Source organism: Xenopus tropicalis, chromosome 3, assembly GCF_000004195.4.
Source record: "Xenopus tropicalis strain Nigerian chromosome 3, UCB_Xtro_10.0, whole genome shotgun sequence".
Classification (NCBI taxonomy): domain Eukaryota; kingdom Metazoa; phylum Chordata; class Amphibia; order Anura; family Pipidae; genus Xenopus; species Xenopus tropicalis.
The window spans coordinates 131167359-131183517 of record NC_030679.2 but is presented as its reverse complement, the minus strand read 5'-3'; the positions used below and the strand labels follow the sequence as shown (position 1 = coordinate 131183517).

Sequence of the window (16159 nt, the reverse complement as noted above, 5' to 3'; positions counted from 1 at the left end):
TGGGTCCAGTTTAGTAAAAGAGGTGTAGAGGTATGGGACCTGTTTTCCAGAATGCTCGGGACCTGGGGTTTTCTGGATCTATTTGGTCTGCTAATAAGTCATTTAATCGTTAATTAAACCCAAAAGGATTGCTTTGTCTCCAATAAGGATTAATTATATCTAAGTTGGGACCACATACAAGGTACTGTTTTTTTTTTTGTTTTTTTTTTTGGAAAATTAGAATTATTTTCCTATAATGGAGACTATGGGGGATGGCCTTCACGTTATTTGGAAATTTTTGGATAGCAGCTTTACAGATAACAGATTCCATTCCTGTATAACTTGTTGGTATTGTATAAAATGATGGAAGGTCCCAGGTCACCAGTTGCCACAAATGTTCAGATTACTCTAATATCCTCCTTTAGACTTAGATATGCTAGATCCACCTTATGTGGGCATATCGGTGGAAAGATCTTCTTGTTTGGCAGCCTCGACAAACTAGTCAACCTTATAGTGTATGGCCATCTTCAAATAAATCAGTGCTTTATATAACAGTAATTCATGGTTTGGTTTATATGAAGCAGCAAGAATTTGATGCAAAAAAGAATAGAAAGGTTCACAGATGGATCTGTAACATCATTATTCTTTGTGTTCTAGATGAGAAAACCAAGGCCCCAGCGAGAGCGTGTGCAGTGGGAGATAGGAATTGCCCATGCAGAGAAGGCATTGCGGATGACACGGGAGGAGAGGATAGAGCAATACACCTTTATCTACGTAGATGAGGAAAAACCCCCTGAACCCAAAAAACCTGTAAACATAGGCAAAAAGAGTCGGCGGTCCACCTCCAGCAGTGAGCCCGAGTCAAACCGCCTGTCTGAAGTTTTACCCTCACCTCCCCGACAGCCTTCCGCCCCATCTCCGATCTCACATAACAATAAAGACTCTCCGGCGGAACACAGGAGGCAAAGTCAGAGGAAACCGCCGCACGAAGAGGAGCATCCGCCTCAGCCTCCACCAGCAAAAACGCCATGGAAGACAGCAGCCGCTCGTAAGTCGCTTCCTGCTTCAGTGCTACTGCATAAGGGTACGCTTGATCTTCAGAAGTGCAACATGTCCCCTGTGGTGAAAATCGAGAATGTCCTTGCTTTACAGAATGCTACATCTGAGGGATTTGAACAGTTCATATACACAACAAAGGTAAGACTTTGTGTCACTAAGCACCTATTCTACTTACAATAAGTATGATACAGAAGTTTTAGGTTAATGGTTTATAATGATATTTTGTCTACTGTTGTCAGATTGCTAAGGCTAAAAGCTTTAAACTGTCGCCAAAATCTTTGGTAAATTGCATTACTAAACAGAAAGGTAGCCCCGGTATTTTATATGAATCCCCTGACCTGCTGGGACATATAAAGTAAAAAATATAATGGTGCAACGTAATTTTTCATTTGAAGGTGACTTGATTATCTTCCATTAGTCTATAGGCCAACAATGGCACCAGAATGGTGTTTTATGGGCAGACTGGGTTGGAGGGGTGACTTCTGAATAGCACCATACTTTAGTGTCAAAAAGCTCATTGAATATTTATTGGAAAAGGAAATGCATTTTGGCATTTTACTGCCAATTGATTAGCCACATTAGTGCCACCTAGAACGCTATATTTATTCAGCAGAAAGCTTTACCATACCTGAGTAACAGCCCTAGAAGCTTCCCTCTGTTTGTGTAAGACAGCAGCTGCCATTTTAGCTTGGTCTTCCTGCTGCAGCTCTAGCCATTGGTAGCTCAGATTACACATTCTTATGGAGGGGTAGCAAAAAAGGGAGGGGGAGAGGAGAGAGCTGCGTAGGCTTGTGCCTGTGCCCTGAAGGAGAGGAAGTCTGATACCGAAGAACATGTTTACACAAAAGAAGAAAATAAATCCTTTGTTTCTTTTGATTGAGAACTCAGTGCAGAGTTTGTGTGAGTGCTTATGGCTGTATTTACACAGACCTTTCTGATAAAGCTTAGTTTTTGCCTTTCCTTCTCCTTTCAGGTCAACCTAATAAAAAAAAAAAAAAAAAAAAAAAAATTCCAAGCAACTTTCCAATGTGAATTTATTAAAAAATGTTAGTGCTTTAAAAGTTATTTGTAATTGCTTTTAAAAGGGCTACGATACCTGTACAGTGTGCTGAGTTTACTCTGCAGGTGGCTATATTGAATACAACGGTTGCTGTACACATACATTTTCCTAAACCAATTAGTGATGGGGGAGACCTATTCTGGAATAGTCTATAGGCATTTTTACATAAATGCTTAGAAGGACTTTATACTACATTTAAGTGTATAATGCATTAGTATATACCTTGATGGTTTACAGATTAAGGGTCTTGTTCTTTAATTTAGTGATGAAAGTTGGTGCATTTTAAAGGGGATCTATAGTTGTGTAAATGTGTCTAGTTTTTAATAAAATAGCTCATTATTTCCCACAGCTTCAACTAGAAGAAGCTCAGATGGTCTGCCTTGTACAGACAAGCAGCTGTGAGCAGAGCGGCAGCCAGTGGGAGGCGTTTACTCGGTGCAGAATACAGTAGTGGTTCTAACCCATGGAAACCAATCATGTTTTTGCTTTCATTGTTTTGCTCACAACTGAATAAACAAAACTAATCACTGATTGGTGCTCATGGGTTACTGCCCAGGTGAAAATGTGTCCAGTGTTGCTAAATGAGCTCTGTAGTGACAGTGTGCAGGACAGCAGATCAACCCATTTCTCAGCCTGTGTTTCTATGCAGAGAAGACTCTTAGGGTGCCATTAGCCTTTGGAGCTGTTTAGGTCTCTCCAGAAGCCATCAAGGTTATCTTATATAAAATAAAATATATACAGATCTTACATTTAGAACATATTTTCACTACAATGCATTTGATCAGTGCCTGTAATTTTACTATTTAAAGGGGTGCTTCACGTTTAAGGTAACTTTTCAACTGGTCTTCATGTTTTATAGTTTTTGAATTATTTGCTTTTCTCTTACAACTCTCTCCAGCTTTCATAAGGGAGTCACTGACCCTGTCGGTAAAAAAAACTATTGCCCTTTGAGGCTACGATTTCATAGTAACTGTTACTTTTTATTGCTTTCCTTTCTATTCATATTCTAGTTTCTTATTCAAACCACTGCCTGGTTGTTAGGGCAGTTTGGACCCTAACAACGACATAGCTATTCTAATTCCAAACTGGAGAGTTGCTGAATAAAAAGCTAAATAATTCAAAAACCACAAATAATAAAAAATGAAGACCAGTTTTCTCACTCTACAACATACCAAAAGTTAATTTAAAGGTGAACAACCCCTGAGATCAGTTGGGAATATAGCTTGTTGCAGGGACCAATTGTATCAGTGTTGTTGTAGTGCTAAATTGTTACACGCAGTAGGTAAGTCACTGTTTGAAGGAATACTGCCATGGGGAAACCCATCAGTTAATAGAGCTTCTCCAGCAGAATCCTGCACTGTAATCTGTTTTTCAAGAACACAAACAGATTGTTTTATATTTAATTTTAAAATTCCACATGGGGCTAGCCATATTCTTCATTTCCCAGGGTGCCACAGCCATGTGACCTGTGCTCTGATAAACTTCAGTCACACTTTACTGCTGCGCTGCAAGTTGGAGTGATATCGCCCCCCTCCCAGCAGCCGATCAACAGAACAAAGGGAAGGGAGCAAGATAGCAGCTCCCAGTAGGTATCAGAATAGCACTCAATAGTAAGAAATCCAAGTCCGGCTTTGGACTCCTCCAGTTACATGGGAGTAGGAGAAACAATAGGTTACCTGAAAGTAGATCTAATATGTAGCGCTGGCTCCTTCTGAAAGCTCAGACTCAGGCACAATGCACTGAGATGGCGCCTACACACCAATATTACAGCTAAAAAATACATTTGTTGGTTCAAGAATAAAACCTGAAAACCGCAAATAATAAAAAAATGAAGACCAATTGCAAATTATCTCAGAATATCACTCTTTACACATCTCTTAAAGTTAATTTTAAGGTGAACAGTCCCTTTAACATATGCATTTGACCGATGAAGCCATGACTTATTAACTTTATCTTGTTTATTTTGTTTTTCTTTAAAGGAAGTCGGTAACAAGACAGAAATTACTGTCAAAGCCCCAGAAAGGGCGTTTGCACCCTCCCCCAACCAGAAGTCAGAGAAATCCTCGGCACAGCACACGCCTGCTCCTGAAACATCGGGGGCCACAGGTAGGCACAATATGAAACTGCACGTGTCTACCCCCTAACACAGCTCCCTACTGCCAAAGTGAATTGGGGGAGGGGGGAAAAAAAGAGAGAGAGAGAGACTGGCCCAGAGCTAATATGGAACGAAAAACAAACTCAGTATTTTTTTTTCTCAGAACTGCGCCATCAGCCCTTTGATATTTTTTTTTGTTATATGCTGCTTTTCTGTGCAATAAACAATACCAAGACGACAAGGTGTTTGCAGTGTTGAATGGATTTACCTGTTGCCATAGGTTACGCTCAGCAATTGAGCTGGTCTTTGGCACTGTTGAGAATGTATACAAAAATATATATTTTATTTTACATTGTATAAAGCAATTAATAAACCACCGATTTTTTATTAAAGAGAGGATCACTATGGTATGTAGTTCATTAATGTCATACACCATTCCATTCCATGCAAGGGAACATTGAGTACAAGTCTGATACATGCATGCAGATTCCTTCCCTAGACTTCACTATTCAGACCCGAGGACCAAGCGTTTGTGTAGGGGTTACATGAACATGGGCATTGACAGTGAGGTGAGCTTTTTCCCCAAATCGCCATTGAGTGTCAAAAGTCTTTAAAGGGAAAATTTAAATTGAAGGTGCAAACTGGGTCCCAGGGCATAGATCTTAGCAGCCAGAAAACATATTAATCCTGAGGCTAGGGTTTATTAAAAGCCATTAAAGGAATACTGTCATGGGAAATCATTTTTTTCAACACCCATCAGTTAATAAAGCTTCACCCGCAGAATCCTGCATTGTAATCCATTTTTCAAAAACAGATTTAATATATATAATAATAAAGATTTAATAATATAAAATATATTTAATTTTGAAATTTCACATGGGGTCACAGCCATGTGACCTGTGCTCTGATAAACTTCAGTCACACTTTACTGCTGCGCTGCAAGTTGGAGTGATATCCACCCCCCTCCCAGCAGCCAATCAGCAGAACAATAGGAAGGGAGCAAGATAGCAGCTCCCAGTAGGTATCAGAACAGCACTCAATAGTAAAGGTGCCCATACACAGGCCGCTTCCAGCTGCCAATATCGGTTCAACAGCTTATCGGCCCGTGTATGGGCACAACTACAGGCCTGCCCAACCGACCGGTTTGTTGATGCGGCCCATGTACCGACGGCGCATATACCCACCATTCAATTGTTTGACCCCAGGACCAAATGACCCAATTAGCCCGATATCGCCCACCCGTAGGTGGGGATATTGGGAGAAGATCTGCACAGATCTTACCATATAAGGCCACCTTTAGACATCCAAGTCCAGCTTGAGACTCCTCCAGTTACATGGGAGTAGGAGAAACAATAGGTTACCTGAAAGCAGTTCTAATGTGTAGCGCTGGCTCCTTCTTAAAAGCTCAGACTCGGGCACAATGCACTGAGATGGCCCCTACACACCAATAGTAAGAAATCCAAGTCTGGCTTGGGACTCCTCTAGTTACATGGGAGTAGGAGAAACAATAGGTTACCTGAAAGCAGTTCTAATGAGTAGCGCTGGCTCCTTCTGAAAGCTCAGACTCAGGCACAATGCACTGAGATGGCGTCTACACACCAATATTACAGCTAAAAAATACATTTGTTGGTTCCAGAATAAAATTATAAATGGTAGAGTGAATTATTTGCTATGTAAACTGTGTAATTTAGAAATAAAAAGTATATCATAAAAATCATGACAGTATCCCTTTAAATTGTAGTGCAGTAGCACTCTATTGGACAGAATGGCAACTGGCTGTTTAAAGCAGTCGAACACATTCACAAGGACTGACATCTGCTTTGATAAAGGTTATTTTGTTTAAATCATCTGAATTCCCCAATCTGATCTATAATAAATCTGCCCCAATCATCTTTCTGATCAGGGTTTCTCATATTCATTTACATGCCTAATTCAAAACCACATAGGAAACAAGATAAAGAACAGTTGCCAATTGTTGCCCATCTCACAGAATGCATTGTGCCAAAGGCTTATTTTAAGGTGAACAAAGGGGGCCTAGAACCACATGTCCAGCTAAAATCAAATGCATATTTTTTATGGAAAATAGGCTTTGATGTATTTTAATTTAAAAATTAAATTCTATTTTTATATTTGTCTATACTTTGACAGGGGATAATTTAGTCCTGCTCTACCTCCCAGTTAACTTTCCTCTGGATAAAGCTTTGCTTTTATGATGAAATTTCTGTATTTTGCATTTACTGATTCATTACAGGGGAACTCTGGCTTCCGAACCAAAATCCAGCTGCAAAACAGTTCTCTTTCTGCATTATTTGAAATTCTGGCAGGGGAGGAGGGACTAGAACACTGATGTTACAAATTGTAACAGCTTACAGGAAGCATGCAGGAACTGCACAACCCACAATGCATTGCACTGTGATTTTCCTTTCCTTACTGACATCACATGTGCAGGGCATTGTGGGATTGGGAGGATACAGGCTGAGGACAGTCGACTACTATTACATGTTATTTGAGTCTCAAAGTAGCCAGCCAGATCAGCAGGGGAACAGGGGGTGGGGCTTAGGGAACTGTTCCAAACCAGATTATTACATTACAAATCATGAAAGACTGCATATTTTTTAATTGATGTATATTGCTGAAAAAGATGTTTCCTTTTCAAAAAGCTTAAGTCAGGTGGAGTTCCCCTTTAATGAAAAACACTAAGCTTCAAAAATACCTGATGTGACATTTGCCAAGTGGCAATGGCAAACATTGGGAGAGAGGAGCTCATTATGCAGAGCTTGTAAACTCTCCTTTAACAGAATAAAGTATTTTGCTTATGTTATGTAATTTAGTGTCATTTTATTGGGAAAAGAAAGCAGAGATAAGTTTAAAAAACGCTTGGGAATACAATAGCTATCGCTATAAGGGAATAAAGGTATTTTATGTTTTGCTATCATCCCCTTACTAAGCATTATACACTGTTTGCATTTACTAAAGTATATTTGTATATTTTTTTTTTAAATAAAATATTTACGTTTGTGCCTTGCTGCTGCCATAGAGGTGGGTTTGGGCATTTTGTGAGCTTTGCTGGGGGCCAGTGCTGGTGTTGTTATATGATGTATGCTGTGGGGGGATGTACGGGTGTTTCTGTTCACAGAGGATTGCTGAGGGTTTACCCATAATCCTCCCTGTGAGCCACAGGCCTTAAACGTTAACATGTGATTTCTATACTCTTGCCTTGCCTGGTGTGTTCATCATTAGTACTAATTTATAGCTTATAGCTCTCATTCACACTACAGGCTGCCATCCAGCTTCATAACCCATTCAGGTTAGAGAAAAGTGGATATTTTTTGATCAGATCCTTTTGATCGCTAGCTTTGTATCTATTTAAAATTTGACTTGAATCTTGTGAAATTGTAAGGCTAAGCAAGTATGTTGTCACCTTCATCGTCTCCTAATAAATATGGTTTATATTTTTATTCTTCAGGATAAGGGGTTAGTTACATTTAAAATTGACTTACTGTGATGTAGACAGAATTATGTAAAGATAAACTGCAATTGGCACTTGAGTTTTTTGGGGTTTTTTTCAGTTTCAACTGCTATCTGGTTGCTATGGTTTAATTACCCAGACAGCAGTTTGGAGACAGAAAATCCTATACTGTCGCATTTGATCTGCTTTTTGGTTTTAATGTGGCCATACACAGGCAGATTTCACCTGCTGATTTGGGTTCTTCAGACAGATTTGGCAGCTTATCTGCCCCCTGTCAGATTAGGGACCGCATCAGCTCGTTGATGCGGTCCTCAGTCCGGCGGCACCTATGCCCGCTTTTGTATTCGATCATTTGACCCAATATTGCCCACCTTTTAGATCGCCAAACAAGTGAATCTTGTCGTGTATGGCCACCTTAAGTTAGAGGCTAGCAATAGGCAGCATACTAATAATTCCAAAATAATACAAAATAAATAGAGGCCATTTGAAAAGTTGATTCGAATAGGTCCATCTATAGAATACTGATCGTTATATAACCTTCACCTTGATGAAAGATATGGCGATTTTGATTATGATTTCTGCAGGATTTGAAATCTCCAATTGCCAGACATCATTGGTCACTTGGTTAATAATTAATATATGATGGAATTTTGCATCTTTATGAATACTGAATATAGTAGAGAGTATGTCATTAAATAGTCTAAATGTGCTAAAATAACTAACCTCTTATATACCTTTTGCAAAACTGTTGCGTCCCATGACACCTTTTTTTCATGGCTGCTGCACCCGTGACGTTAAGCTTGAGAATGGGGCAAACACCCCTTAGACATCAAGCCCAACATTAGTGCAGGAGCCCTGGGAGAAGGGGTTGACACTGGTCAGTAATGGAGTGCTACTGGGAGAGAAAGGGTTCCTTTTTAGCATACTGGATTAATGTCAAGGTGGTTTTCAAAGTGATACAGACAAGTGGGAAGTGATTATATCATTTAACCTCACTTTCTGGAACCACCTGGCATAGACCACCCCCCCCTGGTCAGTATTGGTGCCTTCTGATTGGTTAACATATGGATACCCCTGTGCCCATATTTGCAGTTTTACCATAACCAAATACCTTTATGCCTTGTTATTATTCAGAAGCTGGATTTTGTGGAATGAGGACACACACAGTACTTGTAAGGACATGATATGAAACTACACAGACCTAAATGCATTTGTGGATATCTCTATACACATATCAAACACTGTTACATGCTGCCTGCCATTTTGCATTTACTCCTGTGAAGGTGCTACTTTGTGATACAGGAAGATTGTTTTCATGTGGATCCTTACCCCACTATTATTGTCATGATAGAGTCAACCACACTCTAGCCCGGGGGTCCCCGACTTTTTTTTACCTATGAGCCACATTCAAATGGGAAAATGGGTTTTATGTTTAATTTGAAAAGGACTTTTATTATACAGCTTTTTATGTCTGGGTGACAGGTCCTCTTTAAAAGAGAAAGTATACCTGCAGTGTGTTGTGTTTTTTACTTTTAATATGTGTTATTCTATAGTTGTAACATCATTAGCAGAAATAGGGAGTGGAAGTCTGCGCCATAGGCAGATTCCGCTAGTATGTAATTGAAAAAGGCTGCGACTATAACCTTTTCATCAAAATTTCCTTTGGAAAGATGCCATTCAGGAAAAATAATGTGTGCCATGTCCCTCTCTTCTCTATCTCATTTGCTCATAGAAGCAATCCTGAGCAACACGCAAATTCCATATTGATATTGTACTCTGTTTGGGATCAAATAGTGAACCCCCATCTGTAAAATACTTAGTACTGGGAGGGATTTACGTTTGTCCTCTCCACTGACTGCTCTGCATTATTTACATAATTACATAGGGTTGAAAGAAGACCAGAGTCCATCAAGTTTAACCCTTCCAAGTAAACCCAGCACCCACAAACCCATACTGACCTATCCACTCACATACAGACCCACACTGACCTATCTATCCACTCACATACAGACCCACACTGACCTATCCACTCACATACAGACCCACACTGACCTATCCACTCACATACAGACCCATACTGACCTATCTATCCACTCACATACAGACCCATACTGACCTATCTATCCACTCACATACAGACCCATACTGACCTATCTATCCACTCACATACAGACCCATACTGACCTATCTATCCTCTCACATACAGACCCATACTGACCTATCTATCCACTCACATACAGACCCATACTGACCTATCTATACACTCACATACATACCCATACTGACCTATCTATCCACTCACATACAGACCCACACTGACCTATCTATCCACTCACATACAGACCCACACTGACCTATCCACTCACATACAGACCCATACTGACCTATCTATCCACTCACATACAGACCCATACTGACCTATCTATCCACTCACATACAGACCCATACTGACCTATCCACTCACATACAGACCCATACTGACCTATCCACTCACATACAGACCCATACTGACCTATCTACTCACATACAGACCCATACTGACCTATCTATCCACTCACATACAGACCCACACTGACCTATCTATCCACTCACATACAGACCCATACTGACCTATCTATCCACTCACATACAGACCCATACTGACCTATCTATCCCCTCACATACAGACCCATACTGACCTATCTATCCACTCACATACAGACCCACACTGACCTATCTATCCACTCACATACAGACCCACACTGACCTATCTATCCACTCACATACAGACCCATACTGACCTATCTATCTACTCCCATACAGACCCATACTGACCTATCTATCCACTCACATACAGACCCATACTGACCTATCTATCCACTCACATACAGACCCATACTGACCTATCTATCCCCTCACATACAGACCCACACTGACCTATCTATCCACTCACATACAGACCCACACTGACCTATCTATCCACTCACATACAGACCCATACTGACCTATCTATCCTCTCACATACAGACCCATACTGACCTATCTATCCACTCACATACAGACCCATACTGACCTATCTATACACTCACATACATACCCATACTGACCTATCTATCCACTCACATACAGACCCACACTGACCTATCTATCCACTCACATACAGACCCACACTGACCTATCCACTCACATACAGACCCATACTGACCTATCTATCCACTCACATACAGACCCATACTGACCTATCTATCCACTCACATACAGACCCATACTGACCTATCTATCCACTCACATACAGACCCATACTGACCTATCTATCCACTCACATACAGACCCATACTGACCTATCTATCCACTCACATACAGACCCATACTGACCTATCTATCCACTCACATACAGACCCATACTGACCTATCTATCCCCTCACATACAGACCCACACTGACCTATCTATCCACTCACATACAGACCCACACTGACCTATCTATCCACTCACATACAGACCCACACTGACCTATCTATACACTCACATACAGACCCACACTGACCTATCTATCCACTCACATACAGACCCATACTGACCTATCTATCCACTCACGTACAGACCCACACTGACCTATCTATCCACTCACGTACAGACCCACACTGACCTATCTATCCACTCACGTACAGACCCATACTGACCTATCTATCCACTCACATACAGACCCATACTTACCTATCTATCCACTCACATACAGACCCATACTGACCTATCTATCCACTCACATACAGACCCACACTGTCCTATCTATACACTCACATACATAACCCATATATACCAACATCAATACTAACTGTAGATATTAGTATCACAATAGCCTTGGATACTATGCTTGTTTAAGAATCTTATAGGCATTAAGAGAATCTGCCATCACAACAGGTTATGTTATTTTATTTGCAGTTTTATAAAATGCCTTTATAATTAACTTTTAGTATGACGTTTGAGAATGTGCAATTGTTTTTCATTTTTTATTCTTGGTTTTTCAATATATAACCATATTCTATGGTTTTTCAGTTATATAGTTTTTTTTGTCCAGCAGCTCTCCAGTTTGGAATATCAGCAACTACCGGTTCCTATGGTCTTGTTTGCCTTGGCAACCAGGCAGTGGTTTGAAAGAGACTGGAAGATGAATAGGAGAAGGGCTTAATAGAAAGATAAGCAATAAAAAGTAACAACAATAATAATAAAATTGTCAGCTTGCAGAGCAGTAGTTTTTTGGCTGTCGGGGTCAGTGACCCCTATTTGAAAACTGGAAAGAAAGAGAAAATGCAAATAGTCCAAAAACTATAGCGATAAATAAAAATACTAAAAGTTACTAGGAATAGGGCATTCTATAACATACTTAAAGTTAGTTTAAAGGTGAACCACCCCTTTAATATTAAAATGGTCTTTAGACTTCCCTAAGCACATTGTGAAACTATGAACAATATCTGGGTAATAACGTAGCAGATATCTAGGGCAAGCGCTGCATCATTGTGTTGATGTGGACTTCTCCCTGCAGGACTCCCTATCCCCCAAATGATTGAATCATCCTTATTTGGCCCAATGTTTTAGTCGCCAAATCGGGTGGATCTTGCAGTGTATTGCCCACATTACTGCGCATTCTTTTTGGGGGGAATTATTGATGATCGTTAAAAAGAGAAAATCTAAGGTAAGTTAATAAGCTGAGTAAGAGTTCTGATTTGTCAGTTAAATTTCACTTCTTTGGTGAGTACAGGTATGGAACCTGTTATCCAGAATGCTCGGGACCTGGGGTTTTCCGGATAAGGGATCTTTCCGTAATGTGGATCTCCATAATTTAAGTCTGCTAAAAATCATTTAAATATTGAATAAACCCAATAGGATTGTTCTGCCCCCAATAAGGACTCATTATACCTTAGTATCATTTAGTATCATTTCCGTAATTTGTAACTTTCTGGATAACGGGTTTCCAGATAAGGGATCCCATACCTGTAATAAGTTTTCTGCTTGCTGATGTTTCTTGTCAAACACTATCTGAAGGTGGCCATACATGGGCCAGTTCTAGCTGCCGATATTGGTCTCTTAGAACGACGGGCCTGCCGGCCGACATCTGGCCTGAAATTGGCCAAATCTCAATCGGGCTAGTTTGAAAATTAGTTAGATCGGGTACTGCATCGGCTCATTGAACTGACGGACGCCTATACCCATCGTTCTAATTTGGCCCTTTGGCCCCAAGGGCAAACAACCAAATTAGGCCAATATCGCCCACCCGTAGGTGGGGATATCAGGAGAAGATCCATTTGCTTAGCGACCTTGCCAAGCAAGTGGATCTTAGCGTGTATGGCCACCTTAAAGTGATGTTCTCATTGCAGCCTGAGGCAGATATGGTATCAACTGGAGGAAATTGTGGGAAAAAAATTACAAGAACGTTATCTCATCCCTCTGGCAGAGTTCTGTGCACAGTAACCTCTCCTAATTTAGACCTTTTTGTCAGCTCCCTGTATCATGATATGACTTTCTGATACCTGCCGGGGAGAAACCTACTTAGCTGGTGTCAATCTGTATAGTTTTATGGCTATTGATTTACTGGTGTCCAACATCTGTTATTCTGTTGGTATGTCATTAGTTGTGCAGCTCCTGGGAGAATTGTATGAAACAGAGCCAGCCTTCTCCCACCTTTCAGAAAGACTTCAGGCTTATAATTGCAGAGATGATATACAGTCATGGCAAAAAATATTGGCACCGTTGCACTTTTTTTTTTTAAAATAGCACCAGTTATAGCAGGAGGTTGTTTAAAATAACAGTCTGTGGGGCTGAATGCTTCCCAAGACTCTATTTGGGACTTACAATAAAGCAGTCATTCTGTTAAAGGAGAAATATTTTTGCATTTTACTGCCAATAAATTCACCACCTAGCCATTATAGCTCAGATCACACATTCCTAAGGGAGGGGGAATGAAAGATTTTTCTGATAGAGGAAGGCAGACACCAAAACAACATGTTTACAAAAAAGGAAGACAAAAAATCCTGTGTTTCTTTTGATAGAGGACTCAGTGCAGAGTTTCTGTGAGTGCTTATGGCTGTATTTACATAGACCTTTCTGATAAAGCTTACTGAGTTTTTACCTTTCCTTCTTCTTTTAGAGCCTTATCTCTGAGTCTTGTTATATAAAATAAGGTTATGTTAGGTAAAACTACCAACCGATCTCATATATTGACAAATCTGCCTCTTAAGCTGGCTGGCCATACAAGTTTCGATTTTTCTCTCCCAATTTTAGTGTGATCTCGCACCAATTTTTGTGAGATCTGACAAATCTGTCAAATTATTTTAAGGTTAGTGGGCATTCACTGATCACACATTTTCATCTGACATTGGGCAGGTTTGGAAATTTTTTGTCATTAGCAATGAAATTTGCCCATTGTGCAGTTGTTTGCAGGACCAAGCAGGTAGTTTTCCTAGCTTCGACTAGACAATATCACTTGGAATGGTCATTTTTGTTGATGTCCATCACACACAAAGTTATCCAGAAGCTTATAGCCCATGGCATTGTAGCTGGCCTTCAGAAACAAGGTGCAAACGTTACAGCTTGCACCGTCCATCGCTGACTCAATAATCTGGGCTCTGAGATAGGAGACTGGGATTTCAGTATTGACAGAAGTAGAAGAAAGCTTGAGTGGAGTTCAACAAAACACACCCAAAATCCTTCTGGGAGAATGTCTTCATAGTTCATAGAGAACTGTAGCATTAGAGCTTTTTAGTAAGAACAACATCATTTCGTTTAAATGAAAAATTAAGCCTGAAGGAAAATAACATCATCCCTATTGTCAAACTATGAAGGACGTCCACTAATGCTGTGCTGTTGCTTTTCTGCCACTGGAACTTAGAGTCTTCCTGAGTCTTTGCATGGCATCATGAAATCAGGAGATTACTGAGACATTTTTTCAGCAGAACAATGAAGCAAACTTAAAAAAAGCACCCAGGAATGGCTAAAGACAAAACACTTGACTGTTCCATAAGACTGGACCCATAAAAGTCCAGATCTAAATCTATTTAAAAGATCTGAAATTGCATTGGAGAGAAGACATCCTTAAAATATAAGAAGAACTTGGAGCAGTTTGTAAAAGAAGAATGATCCAAACTGTCAGGAGATGTAGAAAGCTCATCCATGGCTGGAGGAATCTCTTCATCTCAGTAATTTTTTTTTATGAAAAGTTGGTGTCAAACCTGGTTTTGATAGCGTCAGAAAATGATGTTGCAGAAAAGTGCAAAGGTGCCAGTGTTTTTGCCCATGGCTCTGTATATCTTGAATAGGATTTTTATCTTTAAGCCCGGGAGGTGTGAAGTACAAATTAGTCCAAAACAGACATTTTTGTGTTTAAGAGAGCTGTATTTACAGTGTGTACATCCGATTCTGTGCTTATGGTTTCGGATGTGATTAGAAAAATCCTGGAAAAATGACATATTTATACACTACAGTAAAAAGTAGTGAATAGCTTATGTCGGGATCAGGACCTAATGTTTCTGTTCTTCATTAGCTAGGCTACTTCCTAATGGAATGAAGGGAAGCAGAGTATTGCTTACCTTGACTAGTTTATTCTAGACTCTTAAGGGCAACTTTTTAAAAAAGTTGTGGCAACTAATCCGCGCATCGAAAACCCGTGTGTGATTAGTCACAGCAACGTTTACAGTACCCTGTGGAGTGAAAGTCGCTGCGATTAGCCACCGCACTGCGACTTATCGCTCCATGTGTCTTCGTCTTAAGAGCCCTCTCAGTATATATTTTTAAAATAACATAACTTTAGTAACCATAGTATTATATGGTGTTTTTAGTATGCAGGTCGACAATGTTGGTGTCCCAACCCACCACAATCAGGCCTGGATTTGTGACGAGGCCACAAAGGCCCGGGCCTAGGGCGGCAAAAATTTTGGATGGCATGCCGCCCAGCCGCACCTCACTTACGGAGCACTGGGGACGGGAAGCGCAGAAAACATCAGCGAGTCCTGTCCCCAGTGCTCCTTACGAGAGCTACAAGGATGCGCATGCGCGTGATCCTGAGGGGGGAGGGGCAGAGAAAGGGGGCAGCCTATGGGCGCCGAAAAAGAAATTTGGCGCTGACCACAATGAGCTGATTTATATACCTGTGCCCACCCACCCACTCCTTCTGCAAAGGAATTGGAGGGGATATGGTGAGCTCAAGTATATAAAAAAGCGCCATCCTGTCACTAGTAGAGCTTGGAGCACTGTAGAGAGATCAGGAATGGGCGGACTGGAGGAAAATTCGGCCTGCCGCCTGCCCGTGACCCTTCTCTGGGGGTAATTGCCCATCCCTAATGCCCCTGAGCTGTGGGTTTTTTGCTGACCTGCAAATCGCTATTTTTTTATTTTTATTTTTTTTTTAATATTTTCTTTATAGATTATTTTGGAATTTTAATAATAAACAGATGTTGAAGGGAAAAGCAAAAGAACACAAAAAGGGTGGGATTTGGATGCCCCCAGTGGCCTTAAAGCAGGTGCTTA

At 40.5% G+C, this 16159-nt stretch overlaps 1 protein-coding gene across 11 annotated transcripts in view; it reads left to right on the top strand.

Annotated features, from left to right (window-relative positions):
- nsd3 (nuclear receptor binding SET domain protein 3) overlaps positions 1-16159 on the top strand; it is a 70319-nt gene that overhangs the window by 21086 nt on the left and 33074 nt on the right. For all 11 annotated transcript variants that reach the window (XM_031897697.1, XM_031897694.1, XM_031897693.1 and 8 more), the window contains exons 5-6: positions 637-1176; positions 4078-4204. In XM_031897697.1, coding sequence (XP_031753557.1) covers positions 637-1176; positions 4078-4204 — 667 coding nt within the window. The remainder of the gene's footprint in view (positions 1-636; positions 1177-4077; positions 4205-16159) is intronic.